The sequence below is a fragment of the Erinaceus europaeus genome, chromosome 10, assembly GCF_950295315.1.
Source record: "Erinaceus europaeus chromosome 10, mEriEur2.1, whole genome shotgun sequence".
Lineage (NCBI taxonomy): Eukaryota > Metazoa > Chordata > Mammalia > Eulipotyphla > Erinaceidae > Erinaceus > Erinaceus europaeus.
The window spans coordinates 25,387,162-25,412,429 of record NC_080171.1 but is presented as its reverse complement, the minus strand read 5'-3'; the positions used below and the strand labels follow the sequence as shown (position 1 = coordinate 25,412,429).

The following is a 25,268-nucleotide window of genomic DNA, read 5'->3' as shown; positions in this document are numbered from 1 at the left end:
TAAACATTTTCTATTTAACGGAAAAAAAAAAACATTTCTAAAAATTGAAAAGAGAGAGAGAGGAATTTGCATGATAGATATTTACATAAGTCACATTGACAGTGAGAAGCAACCAGACACTTGTCTGTGAGGCACACATTAAACCTCTGGGATGCTATAACAATGTCTCCTGAATAGCACATGATATCACACATAACCTTTTGGAGCAGAATGCCTATTCTAGATGACAGAAAGTACAAAATAAGAGACAAGAGGCCCAAGCCAGCATTTTATGTTTTGGTGAGAAGCTTCCTGGACTTCCTTTTGAGGCAAGAAGACTGGAAGGCAAAAGAGGAAGAGAGAGCATCATCTGCAGGTTGTTCTTGAAAAAAGCAAGAAGAATTCTCTCTCTCTTTTTTCTTCTCTTGTTGCTAGTCCTAGGCTCAGTCTAAACTTTGAACTCACTGGCTTTGAGTCAGTTTTTTAATATTTATTTATTTTTCCTTTTGTTGCCCTTATGTTTTATTGTTGTTGTAGTTATTATTGTTGTTGTTATTGATGTTGTTATATAGGACAGAGAAATGGAAAGAGATGGGGAAGACAGAGAGGGGGAGAGAAAGACAGACACCTGCAGACCTGCTTCACCGCCTTTGAGGTGACCCTCCACATACAGGTGGGGAGGGGGGTTTCCAACCAGGATCCTTCAGCTGGTCCTTCGCGCCACATGTACTTAAGCCACTGCGCTACTTCCTGACTCCCAAATTCTTATTCTTATGGCTGAACCAAAAATTTCTGTATCTCCAACTTATTGCCACAATGTATGCAAGCAAAGATAATTGAAAAAGCCCTCACCATTTGCCCAAAACTCATGACAATTTAAAATTATAGGTTAGAAGTGGTTGAGAGGACTGTAGAGATAGCATAATAGTTATGTATTATGTGAAAAGACTTTCATGCCTGAGGCATCAAAGGTCCCAGGTTCAATGCCTAGTATTACTGTAAGCCATAGCTGAGCAATGACCTATGAGGGCTGGGGCTGGGGAATACCAAAGAGATAGAGGAGGGAAGTTTTAAGAGGAACAGAAGGGAACCCAATTAACAATATTTTCTTTTCTTTATTTCTTTATTCCCTTCTGTTGCCCTTGTTTTATTGTTGTAGTTATTATTCTTGTTGATGTCACTGTATTAGATAGGACAGAGAGAAATGGAGAGAGGAGGGGAAGACAGAGAGGGGAGAGAAAGACAGACACCTGCAGACCTGCTTCACCGCCTGTGAAGCGACTCCTTTGCTGGTGGGGAGCCAGGGGCGGGGGGGGGGGGGTGTCGAACCGGGATCCTTATGCCGGTCCTTGTGCTTTGCGCCACCTGCGCTTCACCCGCTGAGCTACCGCCAGACTCCTAACAATATTTTCTTTTTTGCCCTATGGCTTTCATGACTAACTTCAAAAGTTTAAGCACATAGGCAGTGGTACACCTGCACTCACATTGAACTGCACAAAGACCCGTGTTCAAGCCCGTGGACCCCACCTACAGGGGGAAAGCTTCACAAGTGGTGAAGCAATGTTGCAAGTGTCTCTCTGTCTCTCTATCTCCTCTCCTTCCCCTCTCAATTTCTGTCTCAATAAAAAAAAAAAAAAAAAACAGGCACAGGGGCTGCGGTGACAGCATAGTGGTTATGCAAAGGGCTTCCATGGATCTATCTTTTCTTCTCAAAAGCTAAGTAAATAAGGTGAGAGGATAATGCGGGCATGAATCTTTAGGAATAGGGTAAACGAGATATGTAGGAAATCAGGAAGACCTCCCTATACATCAGCTGTCAACGAAACTTTTTAAAAGTATTTTTTAATATTTTATTTGTTGACTAGAGACAGAGAGAGATCGTAAGGAAGGGGGAGATAGAAAGGGAGTAACACAGAGACAGCTGCTTCACCACTCGTGAAGCTTTCCCCCTGCAACTGGGGACCAGAGGCTTGAACCTAGGTCCTTGCACACTGTAATACATACGCTTAACCAGGTGCGCCACTGTCTGGCCACCTGAGTTGCGGCTTTCAAGCACATAAAGAAACAGGAAATTGGGAACACATGACAAGTACTTAACGCTACGTGCCCCCGAGGTCCCTGACAGGTAGGTCACAACGTAGAAAAGCTTCAAGGATTTGAAGGAGGGTGGCACGCTACCCAGCAAAACACGCTCCCAAGTCCCCGCCTCCCGCCGGAAGTGGAACCGGAAGCCAATCGGTCTCCCTTCGGCGTCTGCGGGCGGCGCGGCGCGGGCGTGCGTCGGCGTCGCGGCCAGCAGGGGGATTCTGGGTAACGGCCCGGCCGGCTAGGGCGGCTGGCTCGGCGCTGCAGGTTCCAGTCCAGCCCGGTCGGTTGGCGGTGGCGGTTGCAGCGCGGCGGGCGGGGAGACATGGAGCAGCCGTGGCCGCCGCCGGGACCGTGGGGCCTCCCCCGGGCCGAGGGTGAGGCTGAGGATGAGAGCGACTTGGACGTCTCCCCCGCTTCCCCCCACTGCCCGCAGCTGCCGGGCGGCGGCGCCCAGGTGAGAGGGGCCCGGCTTTGCCGGCGGGGATCGGGGCGGGGGGCGCCGCCGCCGCCAGTCCCCCCACAGTCCGGCCTCCGCGCCCTGCACCCGCACGCAGCCCGACTCCCGCGGGACCGGTGTCTAATGACACCCCACGCCCGTTAATTACAGCATCTCCCGAGGTGTACGGGGCAGCCGGCCTCTTATTCTCCCACCTCTACCTTTTCCACTCTGACCCTTCCTTCCTCCCTCCCTCCCTCCATTCCTTCCTTCCTTCCTTCCTCTCTTTCTCTCTCTTTCTTTCTCTCTCCATTTCTTTCTTTTTATTTCTCTCTCTTTTACCCCCGCTCCCCGCTTGGAAGAAGCCCACCCGACCGTCCCTGCGCGGCACCCGGCCTCGGGGCGGCCCACGCCGGGCACGGCTGACCCTTTGTCCTCGCGGGCGGCGCTGCACTTTGTTTCTGCCGGAGGCTCCGGGCCGGGCGCGGGGGCTGCGCTCCCCGTCACCTGCCGAGTCCCCCGACTTGGAAGCGCCCCCAGGTCCCCTTCTCACCGGGCTTGGCACCTGGGCAGACTGACAAACCTCTCGCCTCTGCTGCTGGCGGATGAGGCTTTTCCATTCGCCACCCCCACCCCCACCCCGACGGTCAGTCCTTTCAGTGTCCCCTTTTTTTCTTTCCTTTTTCAATTTTATTATCTTTTTTTTTATTATATATTTTCTTTTTTTCTGTTTTACCAGAATACTGTTCAGTTGTGGCTTACGGTGGTGCGGGGGACTGAACCTGGAATGTTGCATCCTCAGACATGAGAGTCTGTTTGCATTTGAACCTGGGATGTTGCATCCTCAGACATGAGAGTCTGTTTGCATCACCATTATGCTATCTAATCCTCCGCCTGTGATCTATTTTTTTAAAAAGCACTTTATTTTAAACCAGGCACTGATACCAGAGAGAAAGACCAGAGCCCTGCTCACCTCTGGCCGAAGGTTTTGCTGGCACTGAAACCTGGGACCTGGGAGCCTCAGGCTTGAGCGTCTCTTGCGTTTCCATTATGTCTCTCCAGCCCTTGTTTGCTTTACCCGAGCGCCGCTCAGCTCTGGCTTACGGTGGTGCAGGGGACTGAATGTGGGCCAGTCTGTGCTTGCAGTCTGACTCCACATTATTTCTTCTTCCCCCCCCCCCCAAAAAAAAAAGTAAGTCTGTGGGCCCTAGTTTGCTGCCTTTCTAGTGCTGCTGAGGATTTTCAGTCTGGCTTTCCTCCCATACCCTTCAGGGTCTTTTTTCTGGATGGGCTAGTGCTTATACTCAGACCACCTTGTCACCTATTCTGGGTGTATTTTGGAGATGTGTTTCAGGGCCACAGGCTGAACACTGATATACTCAATGAAACTTCTGGCAAAATGGGGTTCTCAAATTGCCTAGCTGAGTAATGATGCAGGTTTTTCTCTAGACGTGCCAGTTAGCTGTTAATGTAGTGATTTCAGTCGCTGACGGGATAGTAGAAGGTCATCAGCCCTCTGCCCATCGGGCTGGGCTAATTTTGGCTTCACCGGGAGAAAAATGCTGTTTCATAACCACAGGCCGTCCTTTGACCCACCAGACACTAGGAAAGTGTGAGACAGGTGTCACTTGCTAATTACAGATTACCAGTGTCATCTTGATGTACATAATGTGATATTAGCCAATGATGCCTGTGTGGGAAGAGGAGGGAGAGTGAACAGCAGCTGCCACCCTCATTTTTGAATTTCTGTGGTGAGAATAGAAAGGTTTCAAGAATTTCAGTGCATTGTGGCTGAATCATAAATGAAACATAAATTGATCTTCGTAAATATTAATTTTGTGGGCTTGAAATTACAAGTTCAGTTAGCTGAAAGGATTTTCCCCCCCTTACATTGCCTTTATTGAAAGACCATAGGGGGTAGGAATTGGCACACCTGGTTAAGCACACACATTACAGTGTGCAAGGACCCATGTTCAAGCCCCTGGTCTCCGCCTGCAAGGGGAAAGCTTCCTGAGTGGTAAAGCAAGGTTACAGGTGTCTCTGTCTCTTTCCCTCTCTTTCTCCCCCTCACTTCTCAATTTCTTTCTGTCTCTACCCAATAACTAATAAAAAGAAAAAAAGAAAAGACAGACCATAGACCTCGTTTTTTCCAAAGTAGTAAAACTAGAACTTACTTCCTAGTTTAGTCTTGTGTGACAAAGTTGTATTTGACTGAAGCTACCTTTGAATGATGGTAAAATTTGCAAAGTGGTTACTAATCTTAAATTAGTTGAGGTGTCTATACCAGTCTTCTTATTTGTCTTACTCATTTTATGACTTAAGAGTATGGAGTGGAATATAACTATCTCAGAATTTTAAAAAATGAAGTATTGGCTTTATTTCACCAAATGTGGAGAATCTAGAGGTTGTTTTTTGTTTTGTTTTGTTTTGTTTTTGTTTTTTAACAAGAGCTCTGCTCAGCTCTGGCTGATGGTGGAGCAGGGGATTGAACCTGGGACTTCGGAGCCTCAGGCATGAAAGCCTTTTGCAGAACTGTTAATGTTGTCTCCCTGTCTCAGAATGTAGACTTCTTAACGCCATGTGATGTATAGTGGTGAGATCCACTTAAAGTCAATTAGGAATTTGTTGATCCTGTTTGAGACAGTTTGAGAATGTGTCTGTTTAAGATAGACAAGAGAAGCAACCACAGCACTGAAGTTTCCTTTAATTTGATGGGGCTGGACTCAAACCTGGGTTGTGAACATGACAAAGTAGCACACTATCCAAGTGAGCTATTTTTTTGGCCATTATTTGTTTATTTAAATATATTAACATATATATTTAATATATATGTTGCATTCACTTAATTCATATTTAAGTGTATATTCATTTATTGTTGAGAGAGAGAGCCAGAGCATCACCCTGGCACTCGTGATGCTGGGGATTGAAGTGGGGACCCTGTGTTTACACATGGAGTCCTTTAGCCATAGTGCCACCTCCCAGCTTTCATCAGTGGTGGAGTACTGCTGCAGGTGTCTCTCCTTCTCTATCTTGCTTGTCTTTCGCTATTAAGAAAACAAAACAGACCAGGTGGTGCAGGTGGTGGTGCACCTGGTTAAGCACACAAGTTACAATGTGCAAGGACCCAGGTTCCATCCCCTGGTTCCTACCTACAGGGGGAAAGCTTCACAAGTGTTGAAGCAGGGCTGCAGGTATCTTTCTGTCTCTCTCCGTCCCTATCACCCCTTCCCTCTTGATTTCTACCTGTCTCTATGCAGTAAATCAATAAAGGTAATTAAAATTTTTTTTTTAAAAAAGAAAACAAAACTGGCCGGGTGGTGGTGCACCTGGTAGCGCTCATGTATTGTAGCGTGTCCCCCCCCCCCCCCCGCTGGGGGAAAGCTTTGGAAATGGTGAAGCAGTGCTGCAGGTGTCTTTTTTTCTCTTATCACTTCCTTCCCTCTCAATTTCTAGCTGTCTTTATCCAATAAATAAACATAAATAAAAAATAAATTGTATAAAAATAAAATAATAGGGCTGGGGAGACAGCATAATGGTTGTGCAAAAGACTTCATTCCTAAGGCTGTGAGGCCCTACATTCAGTTCACAGCAAAACCCTCATCCAGAGCTGAGGAGTGCTCTGGTTAAAGTAAACAACAAACAAAAACACAATGCCACTAGGAAGCCCCAGTGATAGCCTTGGAGGCAGGAAGAAAGACTTACAATTTTGTTTGTGGCCTGGCATGTGGTCCAGTCTAAGAGTGTTGACATTCAAACATGAAATCCTGAGTTAGATCCCTGGCATCTCATGTGCCACAGTGGTGCCAGTATATAAAATATAGGTAGGATTCGTAGCCAGTGAGATTTATCCAAGGCGCGATTATTGCTAAAATATAGATAGGGATTTAGGGAGAAATTGCCACATTGAAGAATAGTAACTAGAATCTGGGTAAAGACCACAGCACTTCATGCCGTGCCACCCAGAGTTTGCACTTTATCTCAAGACACTAAGAATGAATAAAGGATTTTTTTAAAAAAAGAGATACTAAGTGTAGTAGAGGGGAGAGTGAGTTAAAATAAGAAAGCCTCTATCAATATGATTCCTGTGTGAAATTAAACAGTGATGCAGCTGGCAGTGGAGAAAAAGAATAAAGTTTATGGGGCTGTGTGGTGGTGCACCTGGTTGAGTGAGTGCATGTATTCTAATGCACAAAGACCCAATTCGAGCTCCCAGTCTCCATCTGCAGGGAGAAAGCTTTGCAAGTAGTGAAACAGGGCTGCAGGTGTCTCTGTCTCCCCCCCCCCTTCGATTTCTGTTTCTGTTTTTTTTATATTTATTTATTTATCTTCCCTCTTGCTGCCCTTGTTGTTTTTCATTGTTGTTGTAGTTATTGTTGTTGATATCATTGTTGTTGGACAGGACAGAGAGAAATAGAGGAGGGGAAGACAGAGGGGGGGAGAGAAAGACACCTGCAGACCTGCTTCACTGCTGTGAAGCGACCCCCCTGCAGGTGAGGAGCTGGGGGCTTGAACTGGGATCCTTATGCCAGTCCTTGGGCTTTGTGCCACCTGCCCATAACCCACTGCACTGCGCTACTGCCCAACTCCTGTGACTTTTTTTTATAAATAAATAATTTTTAAAATAAATAATTTTATTTATTTACTATTGGATAGAGAAATTAAGAAGGAAGGGGGAAATGGAGGGAGGGAGGGAAGGAGGGAGGGAGAGGGAGAGAGAGACAGAAACTCTTACTGCCCTGCTTCAGCACTTGTAAAGCTTTCCTACTGCAGGTAGGGACCAGGAGCTAGAACCTGGGTCCTTGGGCACTTTTTAGTGTGAGCACTTAACCAGGTGCACCACCACCTGGCCCCTCTGCTGTGACTTCTTCAGATAGAAAGAGACAAACAAAAGGGAAGAGAGATGCACCACAACATTATATACAGTGAGGGCCCAGACTCAAACCTGAGTCCTGCTCTGGGAAAAACCCTTCTAAATGAACTGTCTCTAAGAAACATGTTCTTTCTTGTGAAAAATAAAGAACTTACAGAACAAAACTCAGGTGGTGGTTTTTGCACGTTGAACTAGATTTAAGCTTTTGTTCTCACTACTCTGTTGTTTTCACATTATAAAAGAGTATAAATCAAATGTTAAGCAACAGTGGATAAGGTAGTTGCCAGACTCTTTGTTGCTGTTAGTTGTCAGGGGAGGGGCATAGGTTAAGAAAGAGCCTTACTTAGAGTCTTTGATGAGACAAAGCCTATACTATTAAACTGTTAGTGCATTCACAGAAAGCAGGATGGGTGTGTACCAAAAAACATTGTAAAGAAAGCCTTCACTAAAGGAAAATTGAACTTAATTTTGCAAGCAAACCTGTTGCTTTCTTTGTAGCTTACAAATACTGTTTTTCATCCAGATGTATAGCCATGGAATTGAACTGGCTTGCCAAAAGCAAAAAGAGTTCGTAAAGAGCTCTGTAGCGTGCAAATGGAATCTCGCTGAAGCTCAGCAGAAACTCGGTAGCTTAGCACTGCATAACTCTGAGTCCTTGGATCAGGAACATGCCAAAGCGCAAACCGCAGTATCAGAACTGAGGCAGCGGGAAGAAGAATGGCGGCAGAAAGAAGAGGCATTAGTACAAAGAGAGAAAATGTGTCTGTGGAACACGGATGCCATTAGCAAAGATGTTTTTAATAAGGTAAGACCTTTTATTGGACCATACATAATGAAAGGAAAAATTGAAGTTTTTTTTTTTTTTTTTTTTTAATACAAACCTGTGGTTTCTATTTGGTGGTAAAGCACCGCATTCTGTAAATGGTTTTCACTTTTGGCAGCTCCTGAAAAGGCTGTCCCCAGCAGTGTCTAGGATGAGTAGTCCTTAATGTAAATAAGAGGCAGCAACATGGCGCACTAGATGTTAAGTATGTGGGCTCTGGAACCAAACTGCCTCAGATCTCAAGTTTGCCACATGCTGACTTTGTGACTGGGCAAGTCCCCTAATGTTTCTAACCTTCCATGGATGGGTATGAAGACTAAGTAAGGTAATGTCTTAAAAGCATCTGCTGGGGCTGGGCTGTGGTGCACCTGGTTATATGTATGCATTACCATGTGCAAGGACCCAGGTTCAAACCCCTTAGCCCTCACTTGCAGGGGAGGAAGCTTCACAAGTGGTAAAGTAGTGCTATAAGTTAAGCGCTCACATTACCGTGCGCAAGGACCCATGTTCAAGTCCCCGGCCCCTACCTGCAGCAGGAAGCTTCATGAGTGATAAAGCAGGGCTAGAGGTCTTGGTCTCCCTCTCCCTTTTCTTCTCCTTCCTTTCAGTTTCTGGCTGTCTCTGATTATAAATAAAGATAATTTTTTAAAAAGAATCAGCATCAGGGGAAAGCAAAAGTGGGGTGGGGGGAGAAGGAATGTGGTACATGGGACACTCTGGCTCAAACTTAAGCCCTTATGCTTAAGAGTCAGTAGTGCAGAGGGTTAAGTGCATGTGGCGCAAAGTGCAAGGACTGGCATAGGATCCTGGTTTGAGCTCCCTGCTCCCCATCTGCACGGGAGTTGCTGAACAGGTGGTGAAGCAGGTCTGCAGGTGTCTTTCTCTTTTCCACCTCTCTCCATTTCTCTCTGTCCTATCCAACAACAATGACAATAATAACCACAACAATACAACAATAAGGACAACAAAAGGGAATAAATAAATATTTTAAAAAAAGTCAGTGATTTCTCTACTACACCAGCCCCCAGGCCCTACCCCATGACTTCTTTATCCAGTTTTCTCCCGATGGGCATTTAGGGTGCTTTTAAGTATTTATTTATTTATTTATTTATGAGAGGTATAGGGAGAGAAAGGACCAGACATCACTCTGGTACTTGTGCTGCCAGGGATGGAACTCAGGACCTCATGGTTGAGAGTCCAACCCTTTATCCACTGCACTACCTCCCAGACCACACCTGGATTGTTTTAAGTAATGCAGCTGTGAAAGCAGGATTGTTTATGTCCTTTTGAATTAGTGTTATTCCATGTTCATTGTATATATGTACCTGTGAGTGGTATTGCTATGCCAAATGGTATTTCTATTTTTATGATTTTATGAATGAGAAAAGGGGAGATGGGGTTGGAAGAGGGGGAGAGAGAAAATCAGATCACCACTCTGGCACATGCAATGCCAGGGATTGAACTCAGGACCTCACCTCACGTTTACTTTATCCACTGTCACCTCCCAGGTGGCTTTTTTTTTTTTTTTTAGGACTTTCCATACTGTTTTCACATCCTTAAACCAACCACTGGTTGTCTCCCGTCTCGTTGACGTAGCTCATTATCACAGATGTGAGGTGGAATCTGTGTGGTTTTAATTTTCATTTGTCTAGTATAATTTTCTTTTTATTAGAGACAGAGAGAAATTGATGGGGGAGGGGGGTAGAGAAGGAGAGAGACAGACACCTGAAGCTCATGAAGCTTTTCCCTACAGGTGGGGGACCAGGAGCTTGAGCCTGGGTCCTTGTGTACTGTAATGTGTGCTCTTTTTTTTTTTTTTTTAATTATTTATTCATGAGAAAGACAGGAGGAGAGAGAAAGAACCAGCCATCACTCTGGTACATGTGCTGCCGGGGATCGAACTCGGGACCTCATGCTTGAGAGTCTAGTGCCTTAGCCACTGCACCACCTCCCGGACCACTGTAATGTGTGCTCTTAACCAGACTTTTGTATCTGAGAAAGAAATAATGAGATTCAGTCATTTTCAACTAACGTGTAAAGTCACGCTCCTTTCTGTTTGGAATAAGCTTAACTTAAGCTTCAGGGATAGCTTGTTCTTGTCTAAGTTCACATTCACTTTATCTTTTTTAAAAAAATATTTTAAAAATATTTATTTATTGATTTATTCCCTTTTGTTGCCCTTGTTTTATTGTTATTGTTATTGATGTCATTGTTGGTGGGAATGGGGGGCACAAACCAGGATCCTTACTCGGGTCCTTGTGCTTAAGCTGCTGCGCTACCTACCACCTGACTCCCCGACTCCCCACATTCACTTTATCTTAAGCCATAGGCATTTTTTTCCTGGCTGTTAGGCTGGGCTTGGGCTTTGGGCCTATACAACTCCTTTAAAAAATTTTTTAAAGTATTTATTTATTTATTCCCTTTTGTTGCCCTTGTTTTATTGTAGTTATTATTATTGTGTCGTCGTTGTTGGATAGGACAAAGAGAAATGGAGAGAGGAGAGGACGACAGACAGGGAGAGAAAGACAGACACCTGCAGACCTGCTTCACGGCTTGTGAAGCGATTCCTCTGCAGGTGGGGAGCCGGGGGCTTGAACCAGGATCCTTACGCCGGTCCTTGTGCTTTGCGTGCCCTTGTTTTTATTGTAGTTATTGATGTCGTCATTGTTGGATAGGACAGAGAGAAATGGAGAGAGGAGGGGAAGACAGATAGAGGGGAGAGAAAGACAGACACCTGCAGACCTGCTTCACCGCTTGTGAAGGGACTCCCCTGCAGGTGGGGAGCCAGGGGCTCAAACTGGGATCCTTAAAGCGGGTCCCGCTGTGCTATCGCCTGACTCCCCTCCCCCCTCGTTTTTTTTACCAGAGCACTACCCAGCTCTGGTTTATGGTGGTACAGGGGATTGAGCCTGAGACTTTGGAGCCTCAAGCACGAGTCTTTTTGCATAACCATTATACTATCTACCTCTGACCACAACTCCACTTCTTCTAGCAGACTTTTGTCCTTTTTCCAGGGTGAAAAGCAAGGGAGAGGGAGGGGAGGGATACCACAGCACTGCTTCACTGCTTGGCTCCCTTTTTGTGTGTGCCCCTATGTGGGGGCAAGACTGCTCTCATAAGTCCTTTTAATTTCCTTCTTGTTTTGCTACAGCCAGAAACAATACACCTGTGTAAATGTGTTTTTTAAAATTTATTTATTCATGAGACAGGTAGGAGGAGAGAGAGAAAGAACCAGATATTCTGGTACATGTGCTGCCAGGGATCACACTCAGGGCCTCAAGGTTGAGAGTCCAGTGCTTTATCCACTGCGCCACCTCCCAGACCACTACCTATGTAAATGTTTAACATCAGTCTGTCTGCCAATACATTTAAAAAAAATTTTTTTTTAAATATTTTTATTTTTAATTAGTGACAGAGAAATTGAGTGGGGAGGGGGAAGAGCTAGAAAAGAGAGTGACACATATAGCACTGTGTTGTGACTCTTCCTTGCTGCAAGTGGGGGCTTGAATTTTATTTATTTATTTGACTGGTTTATTTTATTTTATTTTTAATTTATTTATTTTCCCTTTTGTTGCCCTTGTTGTCTTTTTTTATTGTTGTTGTAGTTATTATTGTTGTTGTTATTGATGTGGTTGTTATTGGATAGGACAGAGAGAAATGGAGAGAGGAGGGGAAGACAGAGAGGGGAGAGAAAGATAGACACCTGCAGACCTGCTTCACCGCCTGTGAAGCGACTCCCCTGCAGGTGGGGAGCCGGGGGCTGGAACCCGGATCCTTACGCCGGTCCTTGCGCTTTGCGCCACCTGCGCTTAACCCACTGCGCTACCGCCCGACTCCCTGTTTTATTTTATTTTTAATCAGAGATTGTTACTGAGGCAGATAGGGAGAGGAAGACCAGAGCACTGTTCAGCTCTGGCTTCTGGTAGTGCTGGGGCTTGAACCTGGGACCTCAGAGCTACAGACATGGAAATCTTTTGCAGAACCATTATGCTATCTCCCCAGTCCCACACTTTTATTTTTGAAGATTTTTATTACATATGAAAGAGATTTGCATAAAGACACAGAAAGAGATAAGCCAGGTTGGAATGCAGAACCTCAGGTGTGCAGCTGTGTGGAGCTTTTTGCCCAGTCAGTAGTTATTCTTTGTTTCTTTTTTAAGAAAGAGAGAGAGTCACTGAGAGAAAATGGGCTGTATGTGTGTGTGTGTGAGAGAGAGAGGGGTGGGGGAGAGAGGGAGAGAGACAGACACAGACACACCTGCCTTCACTGTTTAACCACTTGTGAAGCTTACTGCCTACTGATGGGGACTGGGGGCTTGAACCTGGGTTCTTGCACACTGTAATGTGTGCCCTCTACCAGGTATACCACCACCCAGCCCCTAGTAGTTTATTCTTTATTTTAAAAAAAATTTATATTTATTTTTTTCCTTTTGTTGCCCTTGTTTTTGTATTGTTGTTGTAGTTATTGTTGTTGTTATTGATGTCGTCGTTGTTAGATAGGTAGGACAAAGAGAAATGGAGAGAGGAGGGGAAGACAGAGAGGGAGAGAGAAAGATAGACACCTACAGACCTGCTTCACTGTGAAGCGACTTCCCTGCAGGTGGGGACCCAGGGGCTCGAACCGGAATCCATTTGTGAGTCTTTGCACTTCATGCCACATGAGCTGTGCTACCGCCCGACTCCCACTTTATTCTTTTTTATTTTTATTTTTAATTATTGGTTTATTTATTCATGGAATGTTAGGCAGAGAGAAAGAACCAGATATCACTCTGGTACATGTGCTGCCGGGGATTGAACTTGGGACCTCATGCTTAGGAGTTCAGCGCTTTATCCACTGTACTACCTCCTGGACTGTATAATTTATTCTTTATTTTATTTTATTTTTTAAATGTATTTATTTGTTATTGGATAGAGACAGAAATTGAGAGAGAAGGGGGAGATAGAGAGGAAGAGAGACAAAGAGACACCTGCAGACCTGCTTCACTGCCTGTGGGGTGACTCCCCTGTAGGTGGGGAGCCAGAGGCTTGAACCGGATCCTAACCGATCCTTGTGCTTTGTGCCACGTGCGCTTAACCTGCTGTGCTACCACCCAACTCCCCTAGTTTATTCTTTAGTTGTGAAAAATTACAATATACTTACTGTGAAGAAGTAAACAAAAATAAAATAAAATTGAAAGGTTTCCTTTACTTCCGTTCCATATCCCAGAGATAGCCACTGTTACAGTGAGTCCTATCTTTGTAGACTTTCTGTGCCTATACCAGTATATTTACATGTATTATCTTGTGGACTAAGGAGATAGCATACTGGCTATGAAAAAGACTCATGCCTGAGGCTTTAAAGTCCAAGGTTCAATCCCCAGTACTACCTTAAGCCAGAGCTAAGCAGTGCTCTGGTAAAAACACACACACACACACACATACACACACACACACACACAAAACTATATATATATAGATATAGATACATAGATATATATATCCCCTCATAGCATTATTATTATTTTTTAAAGGATGTATTTATTGCACGAGTGAAGAGAGAGCTTACTAGAGCATTACTCTGGCATACTCAGTGCCAGGGCTTGAATGTGGGCCGGAGTCCAACCCTTTATCCGCTGCGTATCTCCCAGGTCACATTGTCATTCTCTTTCTGGATGATTCGCTGTGTCTGCATATCTTCTAAATAGTGTGTCATCTTAAGTGATATTTTATTTCTGGTTTGCATTTATGTTCCCAAAGCTGTTTAAAATAATTTTCTTTTTTCAGGAAGAAAAATGGTTAAAGCAGTGTTTCAATGTTTTATAAATTAGTATCTCTTGATATGGTTGGTCACAAAGAAATATTTTCACTTGTTTCTGTGTTTTTTTTTTTTTTTAACTTAGGTTCTAACATAGCCTACATTTTACCACAAATTAATTAGGACTATCTTTATGTTCCAGTCATTTGCTCAAAAATCGTACATTGATTTTGTCTGGGAGCTTGAGACTTGAGAGGACTGGTCTAGATCTGCGCTGTCCAACTCGATAGCCACTAGCCACATGTGTTATTGAACGCTTGAAATGTGGCTAGTCCGAATTGAGATGTTCTGTAAGTGTAAATTACACACCAGATTCCAATGACTTAGTGCCAAAAAAGTGACATATTTCATGAATACTTTTTGTATTGATTACGTATTGAAATGATAATATGCTGAATATGCTGGGTTAAATACAAATGTGCTTAACTTCATCTGTTTTTGTTTTTTGCATCTTAATGTGGCTAAGAGAAAACCTTAAAATTACACTTGTGACGTGGGTTATATTTCTATTGGACAGTGCTGGTCTAGATAACAGAACGTATAAAAGAAAAAAAATGTTTTTATTTTGAAATGTATAAACTGTTGTGTAGTTCCTGATTGTAAACTGGCTGAAATTGAGTTTACAATTTTCATTTTTGGCAGTGATGACTTAAGGTTTAAATGTGATCACAGAATGTTCTGAGAAACTGTTCTGCCAGTTTTTCTGTCTAGATAAAAACTTCATTGTGGTCTGTTTTTACGAATTTAACCTAAGTGAAAATAAGCACTTCCTTAATAGAAATTTGTACTTCAGAATCAAACTAACCTCTCTTAAGAAAGACTTACAACAGAGGTTCGTTTTAGGTTTATGTCTTATCAAAGAATTTTATAATAAGTATACTTTATTCTTTTTGTTCTTTGAATTTCTAACTTTATTTGTTTTTCTGTATGATTGTTAAAATAATGCTGTAATTTTCCATACATATATCATTGTAAACAAATCTAGTGGAACCCTAGTGTAAGAAAATTTTAACTTGTAATAGAGTCTAACAGATGAACTTAATATATAGTATTAGTATGTTATTCCTCCTCAGTAGAGTTTATAGGGTTTAAAGCATTTAGAATTTGAGAAAAAGCATTTAATTAGGATATGAAATCTGACTTTAACTTAAAATTTTGTTCTTAGAGTTTTATTAATCAAGATAAACGAAATGAAACAGAAGATGAAGATAAGTCAGAATCATTTATGCAGAAATATGAACAAAAAATCAGACATTTTGGTAAGTTTAGTTCTTGAATTTCATTCCTTTACAAGTATTCTGTAGCATAAGCACATGTGCAGAAGGCGAGTTTAAAAACTGTACACTGAACTGAAGCAACAAGCTCTAGTTGTGGAACTACTATGACACAGTTGTATAGTTCTTGGTTTAGACTATTTTTTGTTATAAATAAAACAGATTGGCAAGAGTACGCCAAAGCAAGAAAACAGTGCAGTCTGTTGTTACATGAAACTACCTAGTCTTTGTTTACCTCACATTCTTTTTATTTCCCAGTTATTCTTTGTCTTTTTTTTTTTTAAAAAAATTTATTCCCTTTTGTTGCCCTTGTTTTATTGTTGTAGTTATTATTGTTGTTGATGTCATCGTTATTGGATAGGACAGAGAGAAATGGAGAGAGGAGGGGAAGACAGAGAGGGGGAGAGAAAGACAGACACCTGCAGACCTGCTTCACCGCCTGTGAAGCGACTCCCCTGCAAGTGGGGAGCTGGGGGCTCGAACCGGGATCCTTAAGCCGGTCCTTGTGCTTAACCCAACTCCCGTTTTTTTTTCTCTCTGTTTGCTTCTGTGGTGTCTTACTGGTTATAAGATTAACATTTTTTCCAGGTTCTGGGTATGTTACTATATAGTTCATGTAGATCCTTGAACTGTTATTCATATAAATGTGGCAGTAGAACTGTGTATAAAAAAGAACTAAGGGGGCTGAGTAATAGTGCAGAGGGTTAAGTGCACATGGCACAAAGTGCAAGGACCAGCATAAGGAACCCAGTTCGAGCCCCCAGCTCCCAACTGCACGGGGGTCGCCTCACAAACGGTGAAGCAGGTCTGCAGGTGGTCTATCTTTCCTCCTCTCTTGATTCTCTTCCCCTCCTCTCTTGATTTCTCTGTCCTATCCAACAACAACAGCTATAACAACACTAACAGTAACAACTGCAGCAAGGGCAACAAAACTCCGGGAGCAGTGGATTCATAATTCTGGCACTGAGCCCGGGTGATGGCCTTGGAGGCAAAAAAAAAAACACCTAAAAAATTGTTTTTTCTCTTGGGAAAAAATGGTAGAATGCAAGTTGCTGTAGTGAATGCTTCAGGGAGTGGGATGGAGGCGTGGGGGTGACATCTGAACTAGATTGTGAGGAACACGGAGTTTTCCATGTAGATAAGGGAGGCAAAGCAGTGGGGACAGCAGCCACACTCCTCGGGTAAAAATGCTACTGGGAATTGTTCGGAGTTAAGTTTACATAAATGTCAAGCAATATGGTCTGTAAATTCAAGTTTTTTTCATTTTATACTATGTTTTAGCTTTATTTGTACTGTAACATAAAATAATGGGCGAGCAGTGGTGCACTGGTCAAGTGCACATAGTACGATGTGAGGAACTGGGTTTGAGAGCTACTCCCCATCTGTAGCAGCGACACTTCACTGCAGGTGTCTCTTCTTTCTCCCTTTCTGTCTCTCCTTCCCTCTCAGTTCCTCTCTGTCCTGTAAAATAAAATGAGGAGGGAAAAAAAAGGGAAAGGGGCTGGGCGGTAGCACAGCGGGTTAGTGCACATGGTGTGCGAAGCGCAAGGACCCGTCTATGGATCACAGAACCCCCAGCTCCCCACCTGCAGGGGAGTCGCTTCACAGGCAGTGAAGCAGGTCTGCAGGTGTCTATCTTTCTCTTCCCCTCTCTGTCTTCCCCTCCTCTCTGTCCTATGCAACAACAACAGCAATAACAATAACGGCAACAAGGGCAACAAAAATGGAAAAAATGGCCTCCGGGAGCAGCGGATTTGTAGTGTAGGCACCGAGCCCAAGTGATAACCGTGGAGGGTAAAAAAGAGAAAAAAACAGCTTCCAGGAGCTGTGGCTGTGTAGTGCCAACACTCAGCCCCAGAGATAACCCTAGAGGATTATTATTGTGATTATGATTATGATTATAATGGAAGAGAGCCCGAACTAGAGCATCCCTCTGGCACACTCAGTGATGGGGATTGAACTTGGGACTCATGCATGTAAGTCCAACATTTTATCCCCTATGCCACCTCCTTTGTGAAGTTTTTATTTATATTTTATGTAGCATCAAGGAGTGAATTCAGGACCTTGTTGCATGCACAGTAATAGAGTGCCTTTCTCTTGCATTGCTTTTACTGAGAGAGAGGGCTGGGGAGAGACAGAGGAGATACCAGCATCACTTCACCATCCCTGGAGCTCCCCTAGAGCTATCCATGGCGCTCTCATCTAGTGCTTCTTTTTTTTTTTTTTTTTTTTTACAATGATGGTTTTAAGGAAAATATTAACTTTTTTTTTTTATCTAATTTTATTTATTTTCCCTTTTGTTGTCCTTGTTTTATTGTTATTGTTGTTACTGATGTCGTCATTGTTAGATAGGACAGAGAGAAATGGAGAGAGGAGGTGAAGACAGGGAGAGAGAAAGACAGACACCTCCAGACCTGCTTCACCGCCTGTGAAGTGACTCCCCTGCAGGTGGGAAGCCTGGGGCTCAAACCAGGATACTTATGCCCGTCCTTGCGCTTCACACCACGTGCGATTAACCCACTCTGCTACCTCCCAACTTCCCATCTGGTGCTTCTTACATAGTAAAGTGCATCTGTGTTTCCCTCCCTTCTCTCTCTTCCCCCTCCCTTTTTTTTTTTTTTTTTAATCAGAGCACTGTTTAGCTCTGGTTTATGATACAACCTAGGACCACTTGAGCCTGAGGCATAAAGGTCTGTTTGTAAACCACTGTGCTATCTCCCCAGCCTATAAGCTGCATTCTCTCTATTCTCTCTTTTTTTAAATAAATGTTTTATTTATTTATCCCCTTTTGTTGCCCTTGTTTTATTGTTGTAGCTATTGATGTTGTCGTTGTTGGACAGGACGGAAAGAAATGGAGAGAGGAGGGAGACACGGGGAGAGAAAGATAGACACCTGCAGACCTGCTTCACCGATTGTGAAGCAACTCCCCTGCAGGTGGGGAACCAGGATCCTTATGCGGGTCCTTGTGCTTTGCACCACCTGCATTTAACCCACTGAGCTACAGCCCGGCCCCCAGCTGCATCCTCTTTTAAGTGAGTTACCAGCTCATCCCTAAAACTATTTTTTTTTTTTAATTACCATCAGGGTTATTAGTGTGGCTCAGTACGAATCCTTCATTCTTGGCAGTCATTTTTCTCCTTCCCTTCCTTGCTCCCTCTCTCCTTTCCTTTCTTTCCTTCTTTTTTTATATATTGCATAGGACATAGAGAAATTGGAGGTGGGGCGAGAGAAAAAGAGATACCCATAGACTTACTTCACTGCTCATAAAGCCTCCCCAAAACAGGTGGAGAGCAGGGCTTGAAACTGGGTTCTTGCACGTGGCAGTGTATGCACTCAGCTGGGTATGGTACCACTAGGCCTCCCTAAACAGAGTTTCTGTTTTAATATATTAATTAATACGTTTTTCAAATGGCATTTTGAAAAAAGTTCAGATTAGTCTTTTTTCTTTCAAAATACTTAAATTTTCATTAATTCTTCTATTATATGTCAAGATTACATACTGTAGATTTCCCCCCTATTTATGTGGCTCTTCATAAGGTATCTGTCTTCTCATTCCGTAGAAAAAAAGATTGTTTCGGGGCTGAACACTGGATTATGCATACGTAGTACAAAGTGCAAGGACCAGCACAAAGATTCAGGTTCTAGGTCCCGGATCCCCACCTACAAGGGGGGAGCTTCACAAGCGGTGAAGCTGCCTGCAGGTGTCTTATCTTTCTCCCTCTCAATCTCCCCCCCTCCACCAAGTTTCTCTGTGTCCTGTCCAATAAAAAAATAAATAATAAAAAAACAGAAAAAAATGACTGCCAGGTGCAGTGGATTCTTACTGTTGACACTGAGCCCCAGCAATGACCCTGGAGGCAAAAAAAAAAAAAAAAAAAAAAGACTTTCTTCATGAGAGAGAAATGTTGAGTGAGGCCAGACTTGAATCCTAGCAAATGCAGTGCCAGGGATTAAACTGGAACCTCAGGTGTGCAAGTTTGCACTCTATTGCTGATTTTCCTTCCTCACTGCATGCTTTTTCTTTTTAAATTAAAATAAAAGGAAGTGGGGCTGGTGACATAGTTCATTTGGATAATGTGCGATCCAGGCTCAGGCCCAAAGCCTCCTACATTGAAGGAAGCTTCAGTTATATGATCTCTTTCATTATCTTTCCCTCTCTATCTAAAAAATAATAATAATAAAATGAAAAATTAAGAGAGGGCTGGTTGGTGGAGCAGCTTGGGTAAGCACACATGTTACCATGCTTAAGAACCTGGGTTTGAGCTCCTATTTCCCACCTGCAGGAGGGAAGCTTCATGGGCAGTGAAGGAAGTACTGCAGGTGTCTTCTGTCTCTCTCCCTTTCTGTCCACTCCCTTCTCAGTTTCTCTCTATTATATCAAGAAAGAACAACAACAACAAAAAAAGCCCATCCAGAATGATGGATTCCTCATGCAGGCACTAAGCCCCAGCAGTAACTCTGGTGGTATTAGGAAAAAGAAAGAAAATAAGTTGCATGCTTTAACTTAAGATTAAATACAATTGCATAAAAAAATGAAATTTGCTTTTACACATATTATCATTTGGTATTGTTCATAGTAGAAAAAAAGATAAGCAGTCTTCTATTGGCTAGATTTAAAATCTTTTTTTTTTTTTTAATTACATTTATTTATTGGATGGAGACAGCCAGAAGTCAAAAGGGAAGAGGTAAAAAAAAAAACAAAAAACAAAAAACGGGGTGGGGGGGGAAAGAGGTGATAGAGAGGGAGAGAGACTGCTTCACCACTTGTAAAGCTTTCCCCCAGTAGGTGGGGACCAGAGGCTTGAACCTGGGTCCTTACACATTGTAACATGTGTGCTCAACCAGGTGCACTACCACCCGGGCCCCAAATATTTTACTTACTTACTACAACACTTATTTATTTATTTATTTATTTATTATTGGATAGGTAGAGAGAAATTGAGTAGGGAGAGGGAGAGAGACAGACACCTGCAGCCCTGCTTCACCACTCGTAAAGTTTCCTCCTGCAGGTGGGGACCAGGGGCTTGAACCAGGGTCCTTGAGCACTGTAATGTGTACATTTAACTAGGTGTACCACCACCTGGCCCCTAGGTTTAAAATCTTGAAATGAGAAGAAACCTGATTTCATAAGGAGGAAAAGTAGAAATTATGACCCAGCAAGTGGTGGCTCAGTGGATAAAATAATGAGTTTGATCCTCAGCACTGCAAATGCCAGTGATGCTCTGGTGTGTGCTCACACACGCATGCGCCCCCCATCTCTCTCTCTCTCTCTCTCTTTCTCTCTTTACCAGAACACTGGTTTATGGTGGTGCAGGGGATTGAACCTGGAGCTTCAGGCATGAAAGTCTCTGCATAATCATTATGCTATCTACCCCCACCCCATTCTTTTCCTCTCCCTCTCTCATATCAATGTTTTTAATGCAAAAATATTGTCAGTGAGTCTCAGCTGTATGCTGTAAGTTGGCACTCACACCTGCAGTCTGTTATTTCTAGACCTGTATTTTGCTGCTTGAAAAAGCATCATATACTAGTGCTCTTTATCTTTTTTGAAATATTTATGTTATTTACGAAGAGAACCAGGTTATCACTATGGCATTTGGGACTCACCTGTGCAAGTGTCTGCCACCTCCCTGGGCACATACTGCTTGCTCTGGTGATCAGGGCATGGCTGCCTCTGGTAGAACAGTAGCCCTCAAGATGCCACCAGTTGGCATTCGAGGGGCAGTTATTTTGGAGCCGTGGAAAACTTACAGATCTGAAACAGTGCCCTCATTCTTGTGTAAAATAAATGAGTTTGTCAGGAACAGTCTTGGGTGGGGAAGTGTCTCAACCTTATATGATATTGTAACCCACCTGGTGCGCGCTCTCTCTCTCTCTCTCTCTCTCTCTCTCTCTCTCTCGCTCTCTGTCTCCTGTGTGTGTGTGTGTGTGTGTGTGTGTGTGTGTGTTTTCTAAAATGTGCTGCTTCTAGATAATGATGTGTGTAAGACCAGTGGATCCCTTGAGCCTTTTTTTCCCCCTCCCCTTTTTCTATAAAAGGATTTCTGGGTCAAGACATATGTGATATGGGAAATAACTCATTTAGTGAGATCATATGTGTTACTGGTAGGATCATGGCAAGGAAGGAAGTCAATACCAGATCTCACATGAGCTTGTTCAAGTAAGAAACTACTTGTTCTTCCCAAAGGAAATGGAAACAAGTTCATCAACTTGTTTGATGGCTGACTGATTGCTCCAGAACATGGTGCTTGATGGAGGCATAGTAATCTGCTCCTGGAAAACTAGATATTCAGTGTCACTACCGGCATCGCCTTAATGGGGACATCCCCGTGCTATTGAATCTCTGCATAACTTCAAGTCTGCCACCATGGTTTCTTAGTGTAAAGCTATTGTACTAAATAATGAGATAGTTGAAGGGAGAAAGATTGTTTTGGCTGCCACCAGTGATAAAAATAAGAGTTGTTTACGATTGCATGTTGTAGCCTTCCAGTGTCTCATCCTGTAATACTAACCAGAGCCTTACTGTCTTCAAAGCCAACCCGACCTGATAGCCACTCCCAGATTCACATTGTGCCTGTTTCTTAGTGGAAATGCATAATGACTTTTCACTTTGGAGGAGATATCCTACTTGCTGCAGCCCATTGGATCCCCAGAAATGTTGCTAAGGTAGTAGGCTCCCAAATTTTCCTGTGTTTTCTTTCCCACTTTCTCTGCCATTTGTGTATCTTATCTAGACATCTGAGATAACCAGCTTCCTCCTGCTCACCAGGGTCCATCACTGTGAAGTAAATCAGCTTGCAGTCATGTGGGATGATGAGAAAAATCAACATTTGTGCCAACTGAATTAGGGCATAGAGCTGATAGAAACCTTAAGGAAGATAGTGATAGTTAATGCTGTTCCTGTTGGGTAGAAGCAAACCTTTCTGGTGGTAAAGGGAATACAACATTTGCCAGAGTAATCACTGTACTGATATATCCCTTTGGAGTACCCATCTGAATAGCAGCTGTAATCAAAAGTTTGGCTAGAGGCTTTTCCAAATTTAAATTGCATTCCAGACTCTTGGAAAGCATGATCCTGGTACAGGGAAGAGGATTTTAAGAAATATTTGCCTATTTAATTTATAAGAGAGGGAAAGAGGACCAAAGCATTCACTCGGGGCATGTGATTTTAGGGATTAAATTTGTTGGACCTCATGCTTGAGTCCAACACTTTATCCACTGTGCCACCTCCTGGGCTGCTTAGAAAGGTTTCTTTCTTTCTTTTTTAATTAAAAAAAATATCTATTTTCCCTTTTGTTGCCCGTTTTTTATTGTTGTAGTTATTATTGTTGTTGTTAGATAGGACAGAGAGAAATGGAGAGAGGAGGGGAAGACAGAGCGGGGGAGAGAAAGACAGACACCTGCAGACCTGCTTCACCGCCTGTGAAGCGACCCCTGCAGGTGGGGAGCCGGGGGCTCGAAGTGGGATCCTGATGCCAGTCCTTGCGCTTCATGCCATCCAACTCCCTGTTTGTTTTTAAAGTTCACTTATTTTTTAATGAGAGAGAATCCAGAATGCCCCCCCGTTTCTTTCCTTTTCTGTCTTTCTTCCTTCCTTTCTTCTTTTTAATATTTATTTATTTATTCCCTTTTGTTGCCCTTCTTTTTTAAAGATTTTATTAATGAGAAAGATAGGAGGTGGGAGAGTAAGAATCAGACATTATTCTGGTCCATGTGCTGCTGGGATTTGAACTCAGGACCTCATGCTTGAGAATCCAGTGCTTTAGCCACTGTGCCACCTCCTGGACCACATCAGAATGCCTCTCTACTTTGACTGGAATCAAAACTGGGACTTCACACATGCAAATCCTGTAGTCTACCAGCTGAGCAACATCCCAGCAGCAACGTGAGGGGTTTGAAGGGCTCCAGACTAGTACTTTTTTTTTTTAATTAAATTTTTTAAAAATCTTTATTTATTGGCTAGAGGAAGTCAGAAATTGAGAGGGAAGGGGGAGAGAGAGGAAGAGAAACAGGCACCTGCAGCACCGCTTTGCCACTTGCAAAGTTTTCCTCCTGCAGGTGGGGACCAGGAGCTCAAACCTGAATTCTTGTACATTGTAACATAGGCACTCGACCAGGTGCACCACCAGACCTGGCCCCCCAGACAAGTACTTCTCTGTGTTTGGTACTTTTTCTTTTCTTTAAGATTATTTATGAGATAGAAGAACCAAAGCAAAGTGCATTCTAATTTCTTGTACTTGCTGAGAACTGTCTTATGTTGTTTATACCCTTACTATTAGAAAGACTTGACATCTAATGATAAATAGTACACTCTTCACAGAATATTGTAAGGTATTGAATTCTTATTTCTTCTCCTAATGTGCATTTATTAACTTAATTATTAATTTGTGTTTTGTAAACATGAAATACCAGTGCAGAAACAAAGTACACCTTTAAAATTTCACATAACAGGTTAGAGTTTTTGCACCACTGACATCACTGTTTTGTGATCATCAGAGCTGTTTTAGTGATAGTCTGACAGTTTGTTTTTTTTTTCTTCTTCTTCCTCCAGGGTTATTGCTGGGCTCGGTGCCTGCACCATGAATCCACCGCTCCTGGAGGCCATTTTTTCCCCCTTTCGTTGCCTTTGTTGTTGTAGCCTCGTGGTTATTATTATTGCCCTTGTTGACGCTATTCGTTGTTGGATAGGACAGAGAGAAATGGAGAGAGGAGGGGAAGACAGAGAAGGGGAGAGAAAGATAGACACCTGCAGACCTGCTTCACCGCCTGTGAAGCGATTCCCCTGCAGGTGGGGAGCCGGGGCCTCGAACCGGGATCCTTACGCTGGTCCTTGCGCTTTGCGCCACATGCGCTTAACCCACTGCGCCACCGCCCGACCCCCAGTCTGACAGTTTTTCATGGTACATCTTCTGAGATGTTCACGTCTAACCAGCATTAACTGTGATTCAGTTACTTCTTTTTTTTTTTTAATCTGTAGGATGTTACCACTGGATATTTTATCCAAAGATTTGCATAAATACTATGACAGTACAGCTTTTTCAGTTGTACTGAAGGCCGATATTCAATCTCTTCCATGACTCACTTATATACTAGTTTTCAAAAACATGCCAACATCTTGTTTTTGAAAACTTTTTTTGGGGGGAAGGGTTCAGGTCCTGGACAACAGAGGAGGATCTAGTGGGGTTTTAATTGTTATGTATGTGGAAAATTTGAGAAATGTTACACATGTACAAACTATTATATTTTATTTTATTGTTGGTTGTAAGCCATTAATTTCCTAATAAAAGAATAAAAAAGATATACTATAAACTAGACTTGATTACAATGTAAAGTGAATAGAAAACTAGCATGTATGGTGCTTTTTTTTAAAAAAAAAAAAGTAATATTTCAAAGTGTCAACTTTAAATTCTTAGAGAATTTCTTTTTTGCCTTCAGGGTTTATCGCTGGGGCTTGGGGACCTCCACTATGAATCCACTGCTCCTCGATGCCATTTTTCCCCCTCATTTTGTTGCCCTTGTTGTTACTGTTGTTGTCATTATTATTATTGTTGTCATTGCTGCTGTGGCTGTTGGATAGGACAGAGAGAAATTGAGAGAGGAGGAGAAGACAGAGATGGGGAGAGAAAGACACCTGTAGACCTGCTTCACCACCCGTGAAGCAACTCCCCTGCAGCAGGTGGGGAGCTGGGAGCTTGAACCAGGATCCTTATGCTGGTCCTTGCGCTTTGCGCCATGTGTGCTTAACCCGCCGTGCTACCACCCGGCCTCCCCCTTGGAATTTCTGTATTTTAAAAAAAAATTTCTCAATTTTTAAAATTCTTTTCTCAGAATATTTACTTTTATAATCTGTAAAATAATTTTAATAGGTTATCCTGAGAATTGAAGGATGGATTAACATTAAAAAATGAATTGATGTGATTCACCATAGTAACAGTAATAGTATGGCCACATGACTTTATCAGCTTGAACAAAGTGGGAGGTGCGAATCTTGTTGGGGTTCACTGC

The 25,268-nt window shown here is 43.0% G+C and overlaps 1 protein-coding gene across 1 annotated transcript in view; it reads left to right on the top strand.

The window, feature by feature from the left end:
* Positions 1-2,219: 2,219 nt before the first annotated feature.
* Positions 2,220-25,268, top strand: part of CDC37L1 (cell division cycle 37 like 1, HSP90 cochaperone) — a 39,703-nt gene continuing 16,654 nt past the window's right edge. Inside the window, exons 1-3 of the mRNA XM_007521416.2 lie at positions 2,220-2,521; positions 7,897-8,178; positions 15,155-15,248. Of these exons, the coding sequence (XP_007521478.1) occupies positions 2,390-2,521; positions 7,897-8,178; positions 15,155-15,248 (508 nt within the window). The 5' untranslated portion in view covers positions 2,220-2,389. The remainder of the gene's footprint in view (positions 2,522-7,896; positions 8,179-15,154; positions 15,249-25,268) is intronic.